We start from the raw sequence: 24,682 nt of genomic DNA, 5'->3' as shown, positions 1-24,682 counted from the left end.
ACTAAGGTCACTCAAACACTAAGGTTATACAAAGTATTTATTAGTGTCTCATTTTCATGCCAAATCATCATTTCTATCTGTGCAACCTTGAACAAATTACTTAACTTCTCTGGGCTTCCACTTCTTCATGTGTAAAAATGAGAGAACCAAGAGAGATTTTGACTAGATGATTTTGAAGATCTCTTAATGCTCCAAATATATAAACTTATGATTGTTGATACATTCCTAATTATCAAGCAAAATTCCCTTCCCTCTTTTTTTCCTTTGTAATAAGAGTTTATGACCTGACCATGTAGCTCACTGGGTATTATTTTCAAGTGAACAATAAATGAGGCCAGAGAATTACATTTTGTGTAGCAAAAAAACAAAGCACTTATATTTACTGCTGTAATGTTTACCTCACTAATATTTACCAAAATGCATAATTAGGACAGGATAGTGAGACATCCAGAAAGTGATGCATAATTACAGAAGAAAAAGAGAATTATAGGTCAGTGAAGCAATATAACTCAGTAAAGAAAGCCTCTTATCCCTTGTTTGGATTTCAGTATGCTTTAATTAGATACTAACTAATATTCTGTAGTTAGAAGAGTTTTATTTAGCTAAAATTCTGTAACAGTTCCTGCTGAGGAAATGTCAAAATAAATTGGTCCTTTGGAGGAGAAGTTATTTAAAAGGCCCGAAATTCCAAGAGGGAAACTGATGCTGGGTACATGTAGAAATTGGGGCTCTTTATTTATTGGAAATAGGAGCATCTTCTCTCCTAAGGTAGAGATGGTAGTTTTCATTGTTAACACAATCAAAGTCAGTGTCAGTGCCACCGTGAATATATAAGTGCTTTCACATTCTTAAGTACAGGTCTTCACAATAACAAATGTGCTATCAGCCTGAGTATATTAGATTTTGATTTAGAATAGACTCCTATCAATGAAATATGGAAAAAACCCTCTGGTTATCCATATTTTGAGAAAATATAGAGAATGAGAAAATGTATAGAGAAAAATATATTGCGACAGTTTTTAGAAAGTGTTTTACAACTATAAATCTTTTTTATAATTGCAAGTATATATAATCAATAAAAATTTATATATGGTGATTTATAGTTAACACAGTACTTTCATATACATTTACTTGTTTAGATTTGTTAAGGGGTTTAGGGAGGGGGAGTGTTAAGAGACTCCTAGGTTAATTGATTAACCCATGGTCATAGACTTAGTAAGAGTCAGAATAGGATTTGAACCCAAGTCTTTCTGACCCCAAGACCATCCATCCATCCATTATACTATGCTGCATTTCCGCTTATGTTTTTAATTTAAAAAAGCAAAAAGCTAAGAGAAAGACCTTTAATGTATTGAGGGTAGAATCTCAATGAAGGTTTTCTAGAAAAACTTGAAAAAAAAAAGCACAGTATATGAAGGCATGGAGAGATTACCATCTTTATTGATAAAATGATAGTTCTTTTAAAGTTTCAAAGGTAAATAAATATATGTATATGCATACACATATATATGTGTAAATATATATATATACACACAATACATACATACATACACACATACATATTGAGATAGATTCTGCCTATCTGTCTGTCTCCATATTTAAAACCAAACATTTTATCCAGATGGTCTCAGGATACAACACAAAATAATTTAAAATAAACTTGAGTTAAAATATGAATAAAAATGTAAATATTCTGTGATGGAAAAGCATGAAGTATAACTAAAAATAGTAACTATCATTTTGCTTCCGTTTTGGACTAGAATAAGCATGCAGAAAGTTTTAGAGACACTTCCTTCTTTTTTTTCCTTTCCCCGAAAATGTTCTTATAAACAAGTTTCAGTTACTATAGAGTACTTGGATGCTATCTAAAACATTAGGAGAGATTTATGCATTTATCCTGCCATTTGGATTTTGAACAGCTATTACCCCATTTAAAGTAGGACTGTGTTGATACTTTGGCAAAGCCCTTAGGTCTTCCTTATATTTTCTACTGAAAAGGATAAACTTAAGTGTCATCATGATGGGAGAAAAATGCATAAGGGGATTGTTTTGGTAGAAAAGGACAATTCAGCAGATGCCAAGGAAATACATCATTGCTTCCAACAGCGGGCTAGAGTGCTCAAGGTATTTAGGAAAGAATGTGTAGCCTACAGATTTTGAGAACATTGGTCAATATAGATCTACATTGGGAGACTGTTTGGAAGGACAGAGGGAAAGTGGAAGCAGTGTGAGTGTTTGCTCTATGGGTATGCTCACTTCCAAACCTCTTCCAGAAATACTAAGTGGATGCTGTGGCCTCCGAGTTCCTTGGGCATGTGTTTGTCTCTGGTTGTGTTCTTTCAGCACATGGGAATGGGTACATTTACACTGCAAGATCTGGTTTGATGAATACCTTTTGGGGTCATTGGAAGCTCCATCCTGGATAAAGACATTTGATAAGATTAATCCTTGATGAGACACACTCTTCACTAGGAACAACTCAGCATGTTCAAAACAAAATTCACTGCCATTACTCCCATACTCCAACCTTCTTCCAAATTTCCTTATTTCTGTCAAGAACACAGCCATCCTTGTACAGTTTGCAGCCTTGGAGTTTTCCTTATTCCCAACTCCTCCAAAACTAAGTATTGAATTGGTTGTTAAGTATTGTGCATTCTGCCTCCACAGTATCTCTCCCCTCTTTTCCTCTCTGTGTACCCTGACACCAGTCTAGTTCTAATACCCATTATCTCTTTCCTGGATATGACAATAGCTTCATCTTCCTGCCTCTTGCTTCCCTCTCCCTTCTCCATTCTGTCTTTCACATTACTTACTACTAAAGGGATCTTATTGAAGCAAAGTGCTAACCATGTTAACCCCCTTGCTCTGCAGGCTGCAGTGATTCCCTATTACCTCTAGAATTAGATACAAACACATTTCTTTGTTGGTTAAAGCTCTTCACAAACTGGCCCCAGCCTACATTTCTCATCCTATCACATATTATTATCCACACTTTCAGTGACCATGCCAAACTATTTCATCTCAATGCCTTTGCACTTGGTTTGCACCCACCTGGAATGTCGTTCCTTCTTCCTTGTATGTCATAGAATCTCTGGTTTCCTTGAGAATTCTCAAAACCATCTTCTACTAGAAGCCTGTTATATCCTTTCCCTCCAGGTGCTTGTACCTTCCCCCTCCCCCACATACACATATTACCTTGTATATATTTTATAAATACTTAGACCCTATATGTGTCATCTTTATCATTAAAATGTAAGTTTCTTGAGGGGAGGAGGGACTGTGTCATTTTTTATTTGGGCATTCCTAATGCCTACAATAGTCTGTTGTAATGGACTTTTATACATATGGATTGATTGATAGAGGAATGGATTGAAAGTCATTTGACTGTGTCAGGGGTTAGGGAATCAGGCAAAAAGTCAGAGTCAGTAAACATTTATTAAGCTCCTGCTATGTACCAGGTGCTGTCCTAAGTGCTGGGGATACAAAGAAAGGAATAGGACAGTCTTTCCCCTCAAGAAGTTCATAATCTAATTGGGAGAAAACAGTACATAAAAAGAAGCTAAGTGGGGAGGTTAGGGGCTAATGAGTTTCTGACCTGAGAAATGATCTGAGGAGATGTAAATTACAGAGTGAATTCATCATACAAAATGAAAAGGTTCTAGAGATGATGAAATCTAAGTGCTCACCCAACCCCATGAGTTGAATTCCCTGGGTAACCTCAAATCAGAGTCTAGGAGGAGCTCCCACACATCTACTCCCCACCTCTCCAATCAGAGAGAAGGAGGAGGGGCAAAGGGTGCGTGATTCCTTTATAAGTCACTAAAATCTATAAAAAATGCAAAAAATTCAAACTATTAAAAAAGTAAAAATGACATTGCAATTTTTCTTTTTTTCTGGGAAAAACTAATCAGAGCAACAAAATGGCTAGAAGAAGCAAAAAAGGGGCTGAATAGTGCATACTTTAACTAATTAGACCTGAATAATTAATAAAATTAGTTGCTTATCTTTAACCACCTGCAAAAGGATTTTGTTATCTATCAAAAACTACACATTTTTTCAACTTAACTCTACAAAAAAGCTGAATTAGTATTAAAGAAACAAATTATTAGAATGCAGAATATAGTTATCTTGAATTCTGGATCTCTGAAATGGTTAGTAATAGCATAAGATAACATGTTCAGTTTTTTAAAAAATATGTTATATTTAAAAAACCCAAGTGAATGGGGATTTAGAGAAGGGGATAGCGTTCATTACAAGAAATCAGTAGCTAAAAAAGGTGAGGTTTTTTTTTTTAATTGCATATGGTACTGATACCTGGTTCCAAATTATACTATACATGTGTTTTGTGCTGAATAATCATTATACCTATTCAACAGCTAAACAAAGAATCTTCCCTCATTAGTCAAATATTTATTAGACTAGAATTTATGATCTGAAAGAATATCCAATTTTAAATAATTGAATTTAGATGGTTTGAAGGACTTAAGAAATATTATTTACATTCCAACTAGGCCCTTTAGTGTAATATGATTGTTAATAGCAGCCTTTTAAAGTCACTGAGCATGATCTTGTCCTTTTTTGACTGTTATTGTTGCCATTGTTTTTTACCAGATTTGTGATTTCATTGGTATGGGGAGTGCTCATTGAGGAGCTTCATAACATCTCTGATATGTGTCCCTTCTGTCTTCTGACACTTGTCACCAGTGATATAGGCCTTTATCACCTCATGAGTGGATTATTGAGTAGCCTGCTGATTGGTCTCCCTGCTTCAAGTATCTTTCCATTCTGGTCCATCCTCCACTCAGCTGTCTATAGTACAGGTCTGACCATGTCACTGCCATCTTTAATAAACTCCAGTGACTCCCTATTACCTCCAGGATCAAATGTAAAATCCTCTTTTGACATTCAAAGTCCTTCATAACCTGTTTCTCTTCTATCTTACACCTTATTAACCCCACATACTCAGTGATCTGGTGACACTGGCCTCCTTACTGTTCCTCAAACAAGACACTCTGCCCCCAAATCTCTGCATTTTATTTGACCGTCCCCCATGCCTGGAATGCTCTCCCTCTTCATCTCTGCTCCTGCCTTCCGTGGTGTTCTGCTGTTCCCATCTAAATCTAAATCCCATCTAAAATCTCACCTTGTGCAAGAAGCTTTTCCCAGTCCCCTTTAATTCTAGTGCTGTCCCTAAGTGATTATCTCTGATTTCTCCTGTCTATATATTGGTTTTACATAGGTCTTTTCATGCCTCCCCCATTGGACTGTGAGAATTCAAGATCTGTTAGGGGTGGAGGGAGCAATGGTTAACTATAGGAGCCAGATTGTAAAGAAAGGAAAGAGAAAGGGAGGCCAGACCAGGGATTAGAGACTGTGAAAACAAGAAGTGTTAGAAGGATTAGAGGTCTCAGTGAGGATAAAGGGGATGTTTAGGAAAAGTGAGGCAAAGAGAGAAAAAAGAATGAGAGGTTATGATCAGGAGTTTCAGGGGTCGAGATCATGGAAATGCTGACGTCTAAGGTGTGACTACACCTGTGGGTAAGTTAGGGTTAATCAGAAAAAATAGTTTTTAATCAAGTGTTTTAATAGTTAATCAGAAAGTAGTTTTTCACCTCTAATCCCATATGATCAAATTAATTGCTTCTGAATGTCATTTTAGTGACTTAAGATGATAATTAAATCAGTCCAATTCCAGATGGGTATTTTTTTAAATCATGGTAGTTGGACCTCAGGTGAAAAGCTTAAACTCAGATGATTTAAGTTCTTACCAAAAAGTGCCCTTATAGGAAATAAGTAGCACTTCCTTGGGTATTTATTGTATGCTCAGTAATGTGTTGTAAATGCTTTGTCTTGCTATTACATTCAGAAGTCCAGAATAAAATAAATACCTTTGTCAACAGAACTACAGAACCTGTTTAAAATTGTTTATGATATGACATTTCTGAAGTTTTTAATCAGATTTAAAAATACTTAGTAGAAGTATGATTGGATCTTACTGAGAGAACAGTAATCAAACTATTTCTTACCATTGCTACTGGAAAAGGAGCTACAATATGCTTCCCTGTGGCTTTATTCACAATCCCTGTGATACCCCAGACCAAAACTCCCTTTTCTGGCCACCACTTCCCTACATTTATTCTCTCCCCTTTTTAGGCATAAATTCCCAATGGACATATTTTATAGACCCAGTGCATAGCATAGTGCCTGCTTGGCATGTTAACATAGCAAACAACTAACAATGGAAAGTAGAATATGATACAATATCAAATTGTATAGATTTGTATAATTGTATTGTGTTAGAGAACTTCAGGTGAGAGAGATTTAAATTCATCATAGAACTTCAACTAAGTCTAGAATGATCAGTAGAATTTGGTAGAAAAGTTTATAGTTCCATTAAGTTGACATTTAAAATAATTATATATGAGTCCATCCTTTAGTTCTTTCATCCCAAAGTAGCAAGGTTGACTTTTGTCTCTGGCTTGAGGATAAAGGTCTATGAACACGAGATTCAGGAATTTTACTCCATTTTGGAGTGTCCCTGGGATTCAGCCCTGAGTCATCTTTAAACATCCCTGAACAAGAACAGGACCTTGTAGGTTAAAGACAAAGTGACCCTGGTCTGGGCCTAAATTGTTGCATACCCATTAGGCCAATACCAATCTATGGCTAAGCCTCTAGACCTAAGTAATTGACATGAGCATAAACCTTTCTTTTAATACTTGTTTACCCTCTCATATTACAAGAGTTTACTTGTAGTACAATGTAAATGAAGTTGTACATGCACAAAATAAACCTGTTTGTAGATAGAATGAAAAACTGAATTTTCTAGGACAGTTAATACTCTTAGAAACAGTAATAAGAAAAATTGCAACTCTTTTTGAAAAGCAAATGAAGCCTGTCTTGAGGAAAAATAGAAATGTCTGGTCTCTTTCTGGCCATTATCATTTGCAGTATATAGAGTGCATTGAGCATCTTCATATAAAGATCTATATCTATTTTCTTTGTGATTTTTTTCAATATTGACAGAAGAAACAGTGTTGCTAACAAACATTCATAAAATTTTATTCATTGTATTAAACCACGGAAATACCTATTTTTATCAGAGAACAGCAAATTGAAGATAAGCCTATCAAGGAAGAATGTGAAGAAGGGATAAAAAGTGAAGTGAGAACTCCAAATCGAACCAAAGGTAATTATGACATTCTTGTATTCCTCACCTATTTTTATGACATTGATTTTATATTGATCATTCTAAATACTAAAACTGAATTTCTAAGATTATTTCCATAATTAAATATAAAATCAGTTTGGTTATAGCAGCTAGTCAGTAATTAGTTACATGTATTTGGCGATACTTCATTACATAGATTTAATTTTTCTGTGGGTCAGATCGTACCCACTGACGTGTAATAACTACATTGATATAATAAGCTTGGTATAACTTCAGAGAGCAATAAAATGTCATTAACCCTTTTCTCCATCAGGGTCAGTGTTTATAAGGTGATCTCCTTGTTGTAGCTTCCTCTATATTTTTAAAACTCCTCTCTAACCATTTTCTATATTTTTAAAAACGAAAGCAGCATCTTCGTTCAAACTTTATATCATTTCCACTTCATTAAAATAAATTTCTTGAGTGATTAATGCTACAACAGTGAGAGGATTCTATATTTTAAATTGTGCTGGATTCAATTTTAAAGACCTTTGACTTTTAAATCGCTCAATTTTTAATCAAATTGGAAAGTAAGAATTATGCATTCCATATGTAATTTATATCTGATTATATAATTGTTGAACATTGTTTTTGTAATGTATCTGCTGATGATATAGTTAACATTTGCCTGAGTGTCTCTTGGTACTTTGGTTTTACATATGCATTTTTATTTTCCAATTACACAAGGAACAAGAATGGTTTTAATAATCCTGCCCTCTTCTAAATGATATGTTCCATAAGTTATGTTTTTGTACTTTTTCATCTGATTTTAGTTAAGCAATTTTTAAAATTAATTTAACAATCATCTCCTTTGTAGTTATCAGCATCTTGTTCGTACTTATTGTGTCTGATCATTTAAGTGGGTAGAAAATTGCTCAATTCTGAAGTCTATTCATTCTTCCAGATCAATAAGTTACCGTTCAGTGTATTTAAAGAGCTAGAAAATAATTTTTATCATATATGAAATAACATTAAAATGTAGCCCATTCACATATAATAGAAATTCCTAATTTAGTGGAACTTAATGGAATTTCCTGTTTTTTAATCAGGCTTCCAAAAACTCAAATGAGTTTACAGCCATTTTTTCATCAATACAAGCCTAGATTTTTGACTTTTTTTCACTCATCCTATTAAGGGGTCCCCTGAACTTGTTCTTTTGAGTTGCCATATTTCCCAGAAACACTGGGCCCAGAGTACAGGGAGCCCTGAACATATCCAAGATGAAGGCTGCCCTCGGCACCTCCCTCTGCCTCCCAGCAGCAGATATTATTTGTTGTTTGTATCCCAAGCAGGATTCCCTGTGTGTACTTGAGAGTCACGGCAGCCACCAGTCAGTCTCCCCTAGACTGGGAAACAGCTTGTGCAGCTGGGACCCTTGTAGTTAAGCAGGCCATCCTATCTTCATAGTCTGGCCGTTCCAAGGAAAAAGAAGGCTGCTTTTGACATCTTCATTATTCATGATTTTTCCTCCCCTGCCAATGCCATTTAGGTGGAGATTTCTATTTCTCATCCTCTCTTTGTCCCAATTTTTTCATAAGTATTCAGACTTCTGTTTGAATTTTAACTCTTTGCCCTGGCCTAGGGTTCCACATACATGGTCTTTTCTCTTGTAACAAATCTAGTTGCAATGCAGTATCTCATGGACTTGTGATATTGTTTTTGGTTAACAATGCTAAAGGTGAAGATTCAAACTAAGAGTTTATGTTCATAGGATTTCAACCTTAGAAAGCCCAAAGATCAGAGGAGGTGCCTGTCACTTAAAACTACTCTTAGTTGCATTTCAAAGCACAGACTAAAAGGTGTAAATTATGTTCCCTAGCTTAGTGGGATGGAACTATGAAAATCTTATGGAAGGTTTTGGAGCTTATACTTCCAGAGCTTTAAGAGCCCCTCAGGGGACTCATCAACCAATTGTAGTAGACCCAACTCTTTCATTTGACACTACACTAAATAAATTTTACTTGCTTGTTTAAAAGTCAGTTTGCTTCTCCCTTCTAAATGCCCAGCTCAGGGAGTTCATATGAAACTGGAAGGCATCTCGGAGGTCATTTGATCCAGCCCCCTTGTTTTACAATTGACTGGGCCCAGGAAAGTCAAGTGATTTGCCCAGTGGCTAGGGTCAGAGATGGTTTTTGAACTCAGCTCTTTTGACTCTATAGCTGTAGCTAGTGCCTTCCTTTACTTAGTATTCTGCCTCCAATCCTTGTACAATACTACTTTTGAAATCAGCAAAATCTCATCTGTGGAACAGTGAATCGTTTACTAGGCCAGCAATTCTTAGCCTTTTTTGTGTTTTAGTCACCTTTGGCAGTCTGGTGAAGCCTGTGGATCCCTTCTTAGAATAATGTTTCTTGTCTATATTCATAATTAAAGGAAATATTAACTGTAAGCTAGTGATTACTGAAAATAAAGATTTATTTTTTTTCCCCATCCAGTTTGTGAACCCTTGAAGCCTATGATAGACTGACCCATAGGCAACTTAGATCTAATTAATACTGAACTGAAAGGTCTGGCAACAGACTGAATATGTGGAGTGAATGCAAAGGAGTAGTTGGGTATGACACTGAGAATATTACCTTAGTAATGTTGTGTCCACAGAAAGATAGAAGGTGGTGGTGTCCCTAAAGGAAATAGAGACATTCAGAAGAAGAGAGATTTTGAGAGAAAAGATGAATTCTATTTGAACATATTCAGATGCCTGTGGGACATCCAGTTAAAGATGGTGGTATGAGAATGAGGTCATGAGAAATAGATCTAAAAATCGTCAACGTAGATAGGATCATTGAACCTATGAGATCACCAAGTGAGGCAGTATAAAGGAAGAAAAGAAGAGAGCCTGGGACAGAACTTTGTTTCCCATCCTTGGTTAGGGGGCATTATAGAGGAAGATCCATCAGAAAAGCCTGAGGAAGAATTTGACAGATAGGAATCAATCAGTCAATAAACATTTATCAAGTATTTACTGTGTGTCAGGCACTATGCTAAGCACTGAGGATACAAAAAGAGATAAAACACAGTTCCTGTCCTCTAGGAACTTACAATCTAATGAGGAAGACAACATGAAAACACATCTATACAAAACAAGCGGATACATGCAGAGTAAATAGGACAGCCAGAGAAAGTTCCCAGAGCCAAGATAGGGAGTGTCTTATTCATGAAACAGCCAGCAAGAGGCCAGTGTCACTGAACTGAAGAGTACATGTTGACAAGCAAGGTGTGAGAAGACTGGAAAGGTGAGAGATGCAAGGTTATGAAAGGCTTTGGAAACCAAACCGAGCATTTTATATATATTCCAGGAGGCAATAGGGAACCACTGGAGTTTATTGAGTAGGGAGTGACATGTTTGGATCTCTGCCTTAGGGAAATCACATTAGTGACTGAATCAAGCATGGATTGGAGTAGGGGAAAGACTGGAGGTGGGCAGACCTACCAGCAGACTATTGCAATAATCCAGGTGTGGAATGGGGCCTGCACTAGACTTCAGCAACAGAGTGGGTATGGCTTAGGAGTGATAGTGAGTTCAGGATGACTTCTGGATTGTGAGGATTGGGGACTTCCTAGGGGACTAAGGGACTGGAGGATGATGTTGCCTTCCACACCTGTAGGGAAGGGTCGGAGGAAAAGAACCATGAGAGCACTCTTTTTGCTGTTCGCTTTTCATTGTATCTCCCAATGACTGGCACATAGTCGGTACTTAATAAAGGTTAGTTGACTGACTAATAGTGTCATGAAAGCCTAGATGAGAAAATGACCAGGAGAAGAGGTGATGGGGACAGTGTCAAAGACTGTAGAAAGAAGTCGAGAAGGGTAAGGATTGAGAAAAAGCCATTGGACTCCATCATTAAGATGCCTTTGGTAACTTTCAGAAGAGCAGTTTCAGTTGAATGACGAGATTGAAGCCACACTGCAGAAGTTTTAGAAGAGAGTAAGAAGAAAGGAAGGGGGAAGGCTGATTGTAGATGGCTTTCTACAAGCCACAAAAGGGAGAAGAGACAGAGGATGACAGCTCGGAGGGATAATTAGGTCACATGAGAGTTTTTTAAGGACAGGCAAGACATGAACATGTTTGCAAGCAGCAGGGAAGCAGCCAGTATTTAGGGAGAGATTGAAGATCTACTGACTTAGCAATGAGCCATCCTTGTGATATTCCAGGACAGAGTCTAGCTGGCCAGGAGTAAACTATTTGTTGGTAAAACTTTGTGTTTATATAATACCTATATCTAAGGGACATAGTATGGCTTGTAAGGATTGTATCATATGTCCTTTAAGAATTTCTCCTTTTTTAGATGCTAGTAGAATTTATTTGCCAGATCTTGTCTTCTCCTGTGATAGCCTTTAGGAACTTAGGGCCACTTCCATACTGTGATGTATAGCATCAGAATGCTTGTTTTCGGGAGGTCTTTGTACAAAGTAGGAGCTTTAAACTTGAAAAGAATGAAATTAAAGAAACATACATAATTTGCAATTGCAAGTATATATAAGTAGAGAGGCAGTATGGTGAAGTGCATAGAGAATTGGTCTCAAAAGCCAGGACAACTTGGGTTCAAGTCCTGCCACTGATAGTGTGACCCTGGGCAAGTCACTTAACTTCACCAACCTACTTTGGTAGATAGTGTTTCTTCACCTGAGAGTTTTCTGTACTAGTGAAATTATTGATCCAATCCCTATTCCCTATGCTTAGTCAGTAAAACTGATGTTGGACAAGTTATTTCACTTCTCAGGGCCTCAGTTTCCTTACCTGTAAAATGAGGAAGTTGAACTAAATGACTACTAAGGTTGCTTATAACTCAAGATCTATGAACCGTGGAGTTGAGGACACAGCTCAAAGAGAGAATTTTTTGGAGTCAATCATAGAAAAAGAGTCAAACTAACTATAGCCTTATCTAACCTCTATCTCCTGGTCCTTCTCTAAGTTTGTTATACTTAAGTTTACCTCATTTGACCTCATATCATTATCCTTTCTGCTTCCTATTCTGTTTTATAGTAAAAGAGAGCAATTTGGAACCCAGAAGTAGAGCTGCCAAGGATAAAAGTTCTATGTCCTTACCCTATGTACACAAGGTGGCTTTTGGAATGCTCAGGATCTACAGGAAGTCAGCAATGCACTGTTTTAAAATATATATCTAGGAGACGGGCTAGATTTGACACCTAAATTCAACCCACTGTGTACTGTATTTGACCCATGGGGCTTCCCACATCATTTCTTTGATGCATAGAAGCCTTGGGAGAAGAAGGAGATGTGTGAGGACATTAGAAACCACATACAAATACTCCAATAACAACACTTTACTAAGAAATGAATGTATCTGAAACGGGTCAAAAAGGTTGCTTGTTTTACCTTATTCTGAGTAGATAAATTTATACATAAAAAAGATGTCATATGGTTTATATTAATTCTTTCCTAACAGGAAATAGTAAAATTTTATGCTTTGAAATATATTGTGAGGTTTCTCTTGGTATTTTATGTTCGTCAGTTTGACTATGTTCCATGAATAAAATGTTTGTCAAATTGTTTTTTTTACTAAAAAGCAGGATGAATTTACACTATGATAGCAGCTGCAGTTTTTCTCTTTGGGCTTAGATAGACAGAATACTTTAATCCACATTTGCCTACAAAATTGTTCTTCTATATTTTTATATCAATTAGGAAAAAATGAGGGGAAGGAACAAGTTAGGAGCTGGGTTAAGATTCTAATGGGCATTTTAAAAAAATTTTTATAGTAATAGCTGCCTGCCTGTATAATCACCTCAGGGTACCACTCATTTTTAATGAGCCTTGATAATAACTTCTCCTAGGCTGCATGGAAAATGTGTTTTCCTGCCATACTTGTAGAATATACAAAGGGGTTTTAGATCCCACCACCAGCCTCGTCCCCCACAGATACAATCTGACACATTTTTTAAGCACTAATGACAGCTCTGCAGAGTTATTCGTTGGAATTCATCTCTTTGCTCTTCTACATCCCTTGCTCTACTGAAAAAGTGTGTAAAAGAAGTATGAAGTCAAATGGAGTAAGAATAATAATTTACATTTATATATATATTTTTTAAATTTATAGAACACTTTACTTACACTATCCAGTTTGAGGCATGAAACCAGTTTGGACCTATTTCCTTTGCCAGAATTTAATCTCCAGGCTCTCAGAAAAGTTTAGTATATCATACTATGCAAATTGACAGCTTGGGAGGGGAGGGTTATGTAAGCCTGGTATGCCCAGAGCTACAAAAATGCATAAATGAGAATGTTATTCTACAAATATGTACACAGATTTTTCTTTATGCTTGGCATTACACTAATACTTTAATCCAAAATCCATTTGAATTTATCCTGTAGTCTCTTTCACATATTAAAAGCAAAACATGGAGTGATTTTTCCCCATATAATACAAGATGAAACTTCTCACAATCAGATGCCAGTTTATCTATCCTGTTACATTGGAATTTACTGAACAACTGGCTTTTGTTCACAAGGGTGCATTTTTATGGGAAAGATGTTGAATCTGACTTAATTAATTAACCAGATTAATCAGGTTAATTAATCTGACTTAATTAATCAATCAGATTAATTCCATTCTATCAGTTGAAAAAGTAGCCCATTTTCTGGTGTCATACATGAATTTCCAAAAGGGCTAAATATTCTTAAAATGAAAAAAGGCATGAAAATGGGGGGAGGATTGTCAGAAGATGTCATCTGGTTTATATTCATCGAAGATGAGCATTGTTTTGTATATGAGTTCTCCATTCCACAGCGTGAAATGAAAGATATACTCAGATAGAAGTAGCGAATACTCTGAAAACTTTGAGTTGGTCCTGTCTTTGTAGTTGTCGTGGCTCTGGTTCTAAAGACTAGGAGGAATACAAAGTGTGACCAACATAACTCGCAACAGGAAAAGGTGAAAATGGAGTTGAGCTGCAATGATGGAAGAAACAGTGCTAGTGTGGATAGAAAAACTTCAGAGAAGAGGAAATATCAAAGTTTATTGTGTTGCAAGCAAAACAGAATGTCCATTTTAGAGGAGTTGAGCCCTGTCATATTCGGGTCAGTTCCTAGAATACTTTATCATCTCTAGGTTATAGGCGATACTTGTGAACCCATTTAAAAATACTGCATTTCAAATAAATGCTCATCTCTTAGCAAAACCTGAGGGGGATATTGGGAATATTTTCCAAATTGTTCTTTGTCTATCTGTGTTTAATCTCTGAATCATTTAGAGGAGGTAGAAAATGTGCTCATATTGACATTTGGGTTTGGTTGTTTGTTTTTTTATCCTTTGAAGGACATTTTCTTTCCACTATTCATTTAACTTTAAATCAAAAATCTTAAAGAGTTTTAGAACTGAAAAAGATCTCAGAGTTCATTTAGTACAGCTGACACTGTTATAGATGAGGAAACTGAGGACCCTTAAATGTTAGATCATTTGCTCAAGGTAACACATCTGAAAGAGCTGGCACTAGAAAGAACCTTCATACTATAGTAAGTGGTAGCTTTCTTTTGGGAGATTTAGTTTTGAAAATAAAGGTCTGTCTATTCAATTTTTTCATATGTGCCTTTCTAGCATCCATTAAATCCTCTTTGGGGAGGACATAAGAGCAACACAACGATGCTTGCTTCAAATAAAATTCTTATTAAATTCTAAATGAGAAGAAAATCACAAAATAATATTTGGGGACATTTGATTTTAGTTAATCGAAGTGAATTTATTACCATTAGATATTCCAAGTGTTTCAGAAACAAATCAGAATCAAATTCTAATGAAATCAACATATTCCAAATGGTCTGTCTGGTCTTGGAGAGTGTGTGTGTGTGTGCGCGCGCATGCACGTATGTGCGTGTGTGTCTTGTCTGTCTGTCTTTTTTGTGTCTTGCTAGGACTGTCTTGATTTCAGTGAATAATTTATCTTGCGTTTGTCTACTGGCCAGGTATAGGTGCAGAGCCAAGTTCACAGCAGGCTCAGCGCCGGTCAGCTGTCTTCCTCTCCTTTAAGTCACCGATTCCTTGTCTGCCCCTGCGTTGGGAACAGCAAAGCAAACTTCTTCCAACTGTGGCTGGAATTCCTGCCAGTAAAGTTTCCAAGTGGAGCACAGATGAGGTGCCCTTTAATTTCTTTAGAGATTGTGAGGGGAGGGAAAAATGGGAGAAAAAAGGAGAAATGAATGGTGATCTGTGTTTTTTTATTTCCTTCTAAGAAGAACATAGTTGACCCTTCACTTTTCCTCAGTGGGGAATAATGAGTCCCAGGGATGGGTAGCAAGAACCATTATATTAAATATTTGGGGCCAGTAACATTCAAATTATTAGTTGTGAACTTGGAATTTTGATGTAAATTTTTTTTTGTGCAGGTGTCAGAGTTTATACAGAGTTTACCTGGGTGTGAAGAACATGGCAAGGTGTTTAAGGATGAGGTAAGCATTCTACTCAATTCTAACAGGTGGTTTAATGGATTTAGAATCCTGAAAAGCTGTAGTAAGTGGTTGGGGACAGAGGAGTATGATAGTAATCTAGGTAATAGGATTGTAAATTGCTAAGTTAATTTTAATTCCCTAAATGAATAGGAGTTAATGAACTTATATAAATTTCTTAGACTAAATTAGGATTGTTAAATCCTATTATATTAACTCAGTGGTGTAGTAATAGGCACATGATAAAAACCCTAATGGAATGTATTTGTATAGTATATGGCACAATGTAAGAGCTAATTTAAATTTGAATGGTTTGTTATATTGTTTGTGTGTGTTTTAAAAATGTATATATCTTCATATATGTGTCATTTTAAAATTTATATATACATATATGTATGCATATATATTTGTGTGTCTATCTGTCTGTCTCTGTGTATGTAGAGACAGGGAGAGAGTGAGAGAGAGAGAGACAAGGGGGTTTGTTTGTTTGTTTTTTTAATCTCCTTTTTTTTCTGAATAGATTCCCTCCCTGGCTCCTAGGCCCTTCCTTACATAGTGAACTATCCCTTCTAAAAAAAAGTAAAACAAGGGGGAGGAGGCAACCTTTGAGCAGAACAACCCATGAATGTGTTTTTAAATAGATTGGAACACTGTAGTTCTTCATTCTTTTCTTTCACCCAGATTATCTTAATCATACCAATGTCTAGCTGGTTCATTATTGTAATCCTATTTGCTTCCATCCATTTTAGAAAACTTCTAAGGGTAATCTATTTGATACCTTTTACTGTAACTAAAACCAGTTTTCATAAATTTTCTTAGAACTAAGTTACTGAGAAATATTTAAATTTTACTTCATGTTCCATTCATAATGTAAAAAATTATTATTAAAATCAAATTCACTATCATAATAACATTTTTTCAAAAAGCAGTAACTTCTAAGAAGTTGTCTTACATTTCATAGTAACACATGATACCACAATGCTTTTTGAAAGATGTTTTATATACATTATTCCCAAACCAGAAGGGCCCCACAGCATAGAGGATAAGGGAAATGGTCTTGGAGTTAGGAAGGCTTGGGTTCAAGTCCAGCTTCTGACACATAACTTGCTGGGGAAAGTCATTCAGTTTCTCAGTTCCCCCATCAGCTCTTTAAATATTGTTTCTGAGCAGTTTCCCATCTACTTTACTGAAGGAGTTCTCTCACTGGAATTTCCCTATGCCAGTAAAATCACAGATCTTGTCCAAAAAAAAATTGTTAGCCACACATCAAATTCATCTCTGTGAAGAGTGATTTCATAATGGTCTGCAAGTGTATGGAAAATTGCAATAATAAACATAGTTGTTCCCCATTTCCATTAAGGGAAATATTATTAGGTTGAGGAATTTTGGCTGAACAATGGAATAGATTGATGGAGGAAGCTAAAACCTTAATTTCACTTCAGACCTTTAAGAGCAAGTTACTAGATTGACATCCTTTTAAAATAAAATAGCTAATTAACAACTAGAAACAGATCAGGTCTTAAATAAAGACTAGGAAATTGAGAAACTAATCCTTGGGGGGCTTTCCCAGTCCTTGATTTCTTCAGTCATGGGCAGGAATACACATAATCCAACCCAGTGTAATGGGAATTGATAATGAAGATAATTCTACTAAGGATTCTTGGCAGTGTATTTGTCATTTTATGTAACGTGTGCGTGCATGCATGCTTGTGTGTGTGTGTGTATGAGAGGGGGGGGGAGGGAGGGAGAGAGAATTAAAAGAATTCCTTAATTTTAATTTCAGGGATGTGTTTCTCTTCATATGCCAATTCATACTCCATTCTCATGGCAGGTGGCTCCTATATAACACTTTGAACTTCAAATTTATTTATCTTCCACATTCCAGATTTGGTCACATATATAAATGATCTCTAAGACAAACCATTAAGTGCACTAAGGGTAGCCCCCCTTTAAAAGAACTCTTGGCTGATTTGTTTTGCAAAAGGAAGAAACATCTAGCTATATGAATGGTCACTCCCAAATGAGTTTATAATGTGTAAATATTACCTATTATTCTGCTACATCTAACAAATCTATACTTTCTAACTTCTGTTCTCTTTTAAACTCTGTTCTCACTGCCATTTGGCAGTCTGCTCACTTATTTCTTATTGGTTTCTTATTTCTTCTTGTTTTTCTATTCTTTTTAAGTCTCTATTCTCAGCAGACCACCTTCTACTTTCCTGAAGATTTAGGCTATACAGTGTGTATTCTCTCCTCCTATCCAGTCTCAGTAGAGAAATTGGCTCCCTGCTTTGTCAAAGCAAATTCTTCACCTGTACATTTGACTCAACCCATCTCTTGGATTATATTCTCACTCCTCCCTTTCTTCTCTTGCATATTCAGTCTCTAACCCTTTCTTGGTTCCTTCCCTTAGATAACCGAGTGGTAAAATGTTGGACTTGTGTTAGGTTGAAATGAGTTTGAATCATCCTTCTGACGTTTACTAGTTGTGTGACTCTGGGCAAGACATTAAAAACCTCTCTGTGCCTTATTTTCTTTATTTGTAAAATAAAGTGAACCTAATGGTCTCTAAGGTTCCCTTTTAGGGTTAATCTTATCATTCTAGAGTCTTGATGACAACAAACTTACTAAGACTTGTTCCTGGCCTTTAAATAAAACATACAGATGCACAAACACTTACAAAGCGTTTTTATTTATTTTACTATCCTTTCAACTTGTCATCATATCTCTCTACTTTCATTCATTGCAAAGCTCTAGAAATAAGTCTTCACTTACTGTTTCTCCATCACTAACCATTCTTTCCTCAAACCTTCACAATTTGGTATCCGTTCCTGTGTTGCCCTTTATCTTCCAAAGTCACCAATGTTTTCCTGGTTGCTAAATTCAGTGATCTCTTCTCCATCTTCATTCTCCTTGACAGCATTTGATTCTGTAGACCAAAAGTATCAAACACATTGCAGGTGGGACCCACAACATTCCAGAGTGGGACCTGGACCAGATTAAAATGTAATTGGGAAATAGTTAACAAAATAAATAAAAATTCAATAAAACAACCTAACGTTATTCTTTCTGTCGATGTCACTACCATTATTTATATCACTCTGGCTCAAAACCTCAGAGTCCTTTTTAACTTGTTCCTCACCAAACCCCACAGCCAAGCATTGACAAATCCTTTTGGTTCTTCCCCAATATCTTGTTTGTGTGCCTTCCTTTCCAGTACCATCTAAATGACGTAGCCTCCCTCTTTCTAGTTTTTTTTTCCTTTCTAATAATCTTTCATAGTGGTGCCAGATATTCTTTTGAGTGTATATCTCTGATCATACCACTTCCCTATTCCAAAACTTTCACTAGGTTCTCTCTTCGATTTAATAGAATACAAATTCCTTAGTCTGATATTAAATGCCCTCCAGAAACTAGTGACTGCACTACCCTTCCAAACATTTTACAATGCTGTCTATCATAAACTCCTGCGAAACTCAACTTTCTTCTCTTTCTAGGACTCATTTTTACCTCTCATTTCTCTCTGTATTTGCACGCACCATTTCTTATGCCTAGAAGTTGACTGCTCACAGTTCTCAGCCTTTTCAATCATTCTTTTCCTCTTAGGTCCAAGTCAGTTTTTACCTCCCACATTAAACTTTCTCTAATTTTCTCATTCCACCTTCCCTGCTAACTCCCCAACTACTCCCCTACACACACCTAAAAGTGATCATTCTCTCCTTGTATCTCAAGCCGTTATATTATTATCCCTAGGATTCTATTTTGTCTCTTCTGTTGATCAATTATAACCTGATTTATATTATAGTTATTTGTGTACATGTCTTATCTGTTTAGTATATTGTGAGCTTCTCAGGTTCTTATTCATTTTTCTATTCCAGCACCTAGCAGAGTATAAATTTATTTCAATTTAATTCAACAAACATTTAATAAACATTTGCTATGAATAATAATAAGAGTAATGTGTTCAATTCGAAGTCCTAAATTCAGGAGGAAAGTATTAGCAAAATTAGAAAATGCTTTGTAAGCCAGCCTTGTAAGAAAAAGTTGGTAGTTTTCAGGTGTAAATGGCTACCGTACGAATTTTGTTTCCAAAGGATATGGAATTGGAGTGTTATCAGTGGAGGCTAGGAAAGCATCTTCTGATGATTAAAAAGAGGAAGAAAGTCATATATCCCTCTGAAATTGTTTGTGTGCAGCCATTTCCAGTACAGTACAAAGGTTATTAGCTGACACTGTGGCCCCTTCCAGCCTCATAATTCAGTAAATTATCTCTCATTGGTACCTGAGTAGTCCTAAAAGAATTTATGGCCCTATTCAAGGGAACAACCCACCTCTCACTAGAAGACTTAGGCCTTGTGGTAGCAATGTTATTATTGACTTTAAGAGAAGGAGATTGCTGAACAGTCTCTGAATTTATGAATTCAAAGATTTCACCAGGGGTCTCTCAAACCTATACAAATATCCCTTCAGAGTTGCAAATGTAGAACCTTTACTAGAGAGAAAATGGTCATACCATAAAAGGGAAAATGCAATTTTCAGGTTTTTTTTTTTAATCCAGTTCTCAAAAGACTCTTTACCTCCTTTTTATTCTAGGTCTACAATTTTGCAGAGAGAATTTCAAGACAAAGAAACATTAGTTAAATTTAATGTTTTCAGTAGATTGTAGCAATATAAGCCACAATTGCATTATAAAAATTAAAAAAATATTACAATAATTATTATTTTAAATTTCTTGTGGCATCTTGTCAGTGAAAGGGATCTTAGAGATAGTCTAGACTGTCTAACCCTTTTATTTTATAGAAAAGGAACGAAGTCCCAGAAAAGTTAAGTGACTCAGCTGGCAAATGACAAAAATGAAACTAGAGCTGTGCTTTGGTGCTCTGAAACATATTTTTTTAATTTGAATTTTTTTATCTGCATTCAATATGCATATCTGTACATGATCATCAGATTTTATTTTTGTTCTTCTAGTATATGCTTCTAAGTAACAACCTACTGAAAATGTTTGCCATCCTACCTTTCCCACTTTTAACCTCCACCCTCTCAACGCCTTTCATTCCCTGGAAGGCAGCTTTATATAATTTTCCATCCTGTCTCTCCAAGACTTTGTTCTCAGTAGGTAAGCATTACCTTGTTGGCAGTACTGCAAGGGAGTAGGAATTATAAAATACAAGTGACCCAAATTAGTCTTTGCCGTTTATTTTTTAGGCTCATTCCTATGCACTTGTTGATAGTTTCTTTAATGCTATTATGGAATTCTATCAGAGCATCTATACTGAGAACTGTGGCTTTGGTTCAGTTAATATTTTAATAAACCTTCATTTCTAACTGGTATTTCATGAGATAACTTGATCAAGCACTCAGAAATGAAACCCTAGCAAATAACTTCCTTAATTAAGATCAGTTTGTTTCCAAAACTATGTAACCATAAGAGGTGATCTGACTCTGTCACTTTCTCCTTGTAACATTAGTGGCACAAGGTGGAATATACCTGTATTACTCTTATATTATGAATCAGTGAAGAAAGATACTTTGTTTTCAGAAATCTGAAATTGGTGATTTCATAAGGATTAGAGATGGGAGAGGTCTTAGAAATCATTTTACAGTTGAGGAAACGAAGGCTCCAGATGGAAGCAAGTATTTATTAAGTACCTGCTTAACAATTTAACAAATAGGATTATGTAAACAAGTACCTAATTACGTTTTAAGAACAGACACATTACTAAGAAGTTTATGAATTTTATCTCATTTGATCCTCACAAAAACCCCAGAAAGTAGGTGCTGTTATCATCTCCATTTTATAGTTGAGGAAACTGAGGAAAACAGAGGTTAAATGACTTGTCTGGGGTCATACAAGCAGTAAATATGAGGCTGGATTTGAACTCAGGTTTTCCTGACTGTAAGTTCAGTCCTCAGCAGAAGAACCAAAATTCAAACCAAAGTCTTCTAACTTCAGATCACCAAGCATTTCTCAGACCTGTTTTTACCTCCAAACTTCTTTTTTTGTGGCATAGGACCCCTTATAATCTTCCAATCAAATAGCTATGTAAAAATTTTGCCAATAAGTTTATATTTTAAACCTGTCTTGCCCTTGGCTACAGTATCTTTCTGCTTGGCAGAGAAAGTACTTCTTTTCTCTCTGAATTGAGTTCTAGGCTCTATGACTGTCTTTGTTGTGGCATTTCCTTTGTACAATTTAAACTTCTGTAGGAAATTATAATAGTCTGTAGCAGTGTCTTTTTGATTGATTTCTTTCTTTCATGGGTTGCCATGGCAAAAAAAATTCATCCCTAAGTGTTGATGACCTTTTACATGTAGCTGGGTTGTTCTTCCAGACAACAAACTCAGTCTCTCACTGGGAAGGTCCTCAAAGCATCTAGACCTCTTGATTTTACTCTGAATGTTTCTTATTCTCATGTCAAAATGGGACCCTTTGCATTTAGTTTTGGACATAAAATTTCCCTTTAACAGGAGTAAGTTGTTACGGTACACAAGGGTTCTTTAAACTTTTTCTCTTCATCGATTGCTTTCAAAATCACTTGACAAAAACCAATGAACTTCCTCAGAATACTGTTGTTAAATAAATAAAATACATAGGATTACAAAAGAAATCAGCAAATTAAAATGCAGTTACCAAACCCGCCCACCCCCCTTTTAAAAAAAAGTTAATAATCTCTAGGTTGAGAACCCTGGCTCTAGAGGAAAACTGATGGAAGTTTGGAAGCAGGGAATGTTTAGATTCTGGAGAAGAACCCAGGGAGCAAGATAGGTATGGGAGGAGGGTGAAACTTGCTCAGTTTGGTCCCAGAAGTAACAGCCAAAATCAGTGATTGGAGGTTGCGAAGAGGCAAATTTTTAGGCCCTCATAAGAAAAAACTTTTTTTTTTTTTAGCAAGTTAGAGAATGGATAAAGTGTAATAAACTGTCACAGGAGGTGGAGTAGGTTCCCCTTCATAGAAGTCTTTAAGAAAAAGCTAATTACCAAGTATGCTGTAGTGGGATTCTTTTTTGGGCATAGGTTGGACTGAATGATCACTGAGGTGTCCCTTTGTGTCCCTTACCTCTAAAATGCTGTGATTCTGTGACTTCCTTAAAAGTTTCCACTGGGCAGTATTAGATTAATTCATGTGGATGGCATTTTTTCTTACTTTCTTTTAGCAAATTGATGGAGAAGCATTTCTGCTTATGACTCAAACAGACATTGTTAAAATTATGAGCATTAAGCTGGGACCAGCTCTAAAAATCTTCAACTCTATCCTGATGTTCAAAGCTGCAGAGAAAAACTCACATAATGAACTTTGAGGACAGCGAAAACCACATTTCATCTCTTTTCTGCTTTAAAGCTCATGTCTTATTCAAAGCACAAGGACTGTTGTAGCTGTTAAGTAAGAATTCTTCAAAGTAAAAAATCAGTGCTGCCGGATTATTTATATTCATTGAGAGACAATATACATGAGTTATTATGGAAGTGCTTGGGTTTTTATTAAGGTACTGTAACAAATATCATCTTTTAGTTCTATTCATTGAGCTAAATTTACCTTTGTAAACCTTTTTGAGGCTTCAGAAGAAAAAATCCATTGTTGATTATTTATGGTATAGTAAGATTGGGGAGGGGGGACGGGGAATTATGAACTTTCTGCATTTTGTAAACATCGTTGAATTATCTTTCACTGTTTCTTTTTCAATATTTGCAGAAACCTTTTTATACAATCAAAATAAAATGAACTTTAAACCCAGTTAGCCAAAATCTGGCTATGAGTTTAGCCAGTTGGGACTGTTATAACTATTGTTAATTTTGTGCCATATTTTGAATTACAACATTTATGCTGAATATAACTTTGCAAGTCATGAAATTGCCTACTTGCTTGTAATAATTCATTGGGGCTGAACAGTTGTAAAAATTAATTTTTTAAGTAAATCAGTGTTTTTACTTTTGCACGACTTAAGAAATGTTAAGCAAATTGCTTTTTCACCAGCGTCTTTACTGTATTTACCAAAAGACCAGTATATAAAAGACTGAAATTAAAAAAAAAAAATAAAACTTTACCTAATGTATTTGAATGGCATCAGTCTAATACTCCACTCTAGTACCCCAGGGTTTTATAGGAGTCAACTGTTATCAAGACTAAATGAAGTTCTAGTATGGGGACAGTTTTTAAAAGGATCTATAATTTTTTCATGAGACTTAAGCTCTTCTCTGAGTCATTGATTATAACCGTGGTGCTTAAAGGAGATGAAGGTCCTAGTGCTTAGGCAGAATATGCTATCCTTTGAAAAAGACCTATATCTCCCTTCTTTCAACAGTCCTCCACACCAAGAGGATTTCTTCAGGGTTGGCTGGGGAGAGAGAGAGTACTAACAGATTTTGCTAGCAAAGGAAGGTATATGGGAGAAATACTGATGGAGTCATCTATTGGACGTGTTCGGGCATCAAGAAGAAGAATTTCCAAAGCAGTTATTTGGGTACATGTATAAAATGCCCTTCTTTTTAGAAGGACTGTTTTTTCTACAAAACTCTTTGCCAGGTGTTAAGACATTGCACTCAATATATAATGGTACAGAACAGATGCACTTTAAGTGAGAATACTTAACTACCTATAAACTGAGAGCTGGTGTAATGTTTTATTTTATGAGAATGCACTTCGCAGGAAGAGGATGAACAGCTTCATCAGCTTTCCACTGCAGTTTCTAATTCCTTGGAATGAAAAATTGTTCAAAGTACTTTTTTGTTTGAGATATAAAGTAGCTTTGTAGCATGCTGTCTTAACTCTGGGGAACTTCTACCTCTCTCCTTAGTTGGTCTCATATCTTCTCGTGTAAAATTTTCTTTAATATCTCCAGCTCTGCTACTATAGTACTTCCTTTGAAGACTTCTGAGGGGGACTCTTAGCAGCCCTTTTCATCTGCCATAATACAAGGTAAAACAGGGTCAGTGAAATAGCCTGCAGTACCCCATTCATTTCCTTGCATGAATTTGCATTAATGACCTTTTTTTAAACATTTTGTTCAGAATTTGTACATTCAAATTACACTTGTTATATCTTCTGACATGAAATAAAATCTGAATTGGA

The 24,682-nt window shown here is 35.9% G+C and overlaps 1 protein-coding gene across 3 annotated transcripts in view; it reads left to right on the top strand.

The window, feature by feature from the left end:
• Positions 1-24,682, top strand: part of L3MBTL3 (L3MBTL histone methyl-lysine binding protein 3) — a 148,941-nt gene extending 124,259 nt beyond the window's left edge. For all 3 annotated transcript variants that reach the window (XM_069077430.1, XM_069077431.1, XM_069077432.1), the window contains 4 exons: positions 7,104-7,189; positions 15,132-15,301; positions 15,552-15,614; positions 22,770-24,682. In XM_069077430.1, the coding sequence (XP_068933531.1) occupies positions 7,104-7,189; positions 15,132-15,301; positions 15,552-15,614; positions 22,770-22,913 (463 nt within the window). In that variant the 3' untranslated portion in view covers positions 22,914-24,682. The remainder of the gene's footprint in view (positions 1-7,103; positions 7,190-15,131; positions 15,302-15,551; positions 15,615-22,769) is intronic.

Source organism: Petaurus breviceps, unplaced genomic scaffold (assembly GCF_028583685.1).
Source record: "Petaurus breviceps papuanus isolate PSGF00001 unplaced genomic scaffold, PetGlider_PUasm1.0 90977, whole genome shotgun sequence".
Lineage (NCBI taxonomy): Eukaryota > Metazoa > Chordata > Mammalia > Diprotodontia > Petauridae > Petaurus > Petaurus breviceps.
Note: the sequence above shows the minus strand (reverse complement) of the source record. Positions and strands in the feature narration are given on the sequence as shown.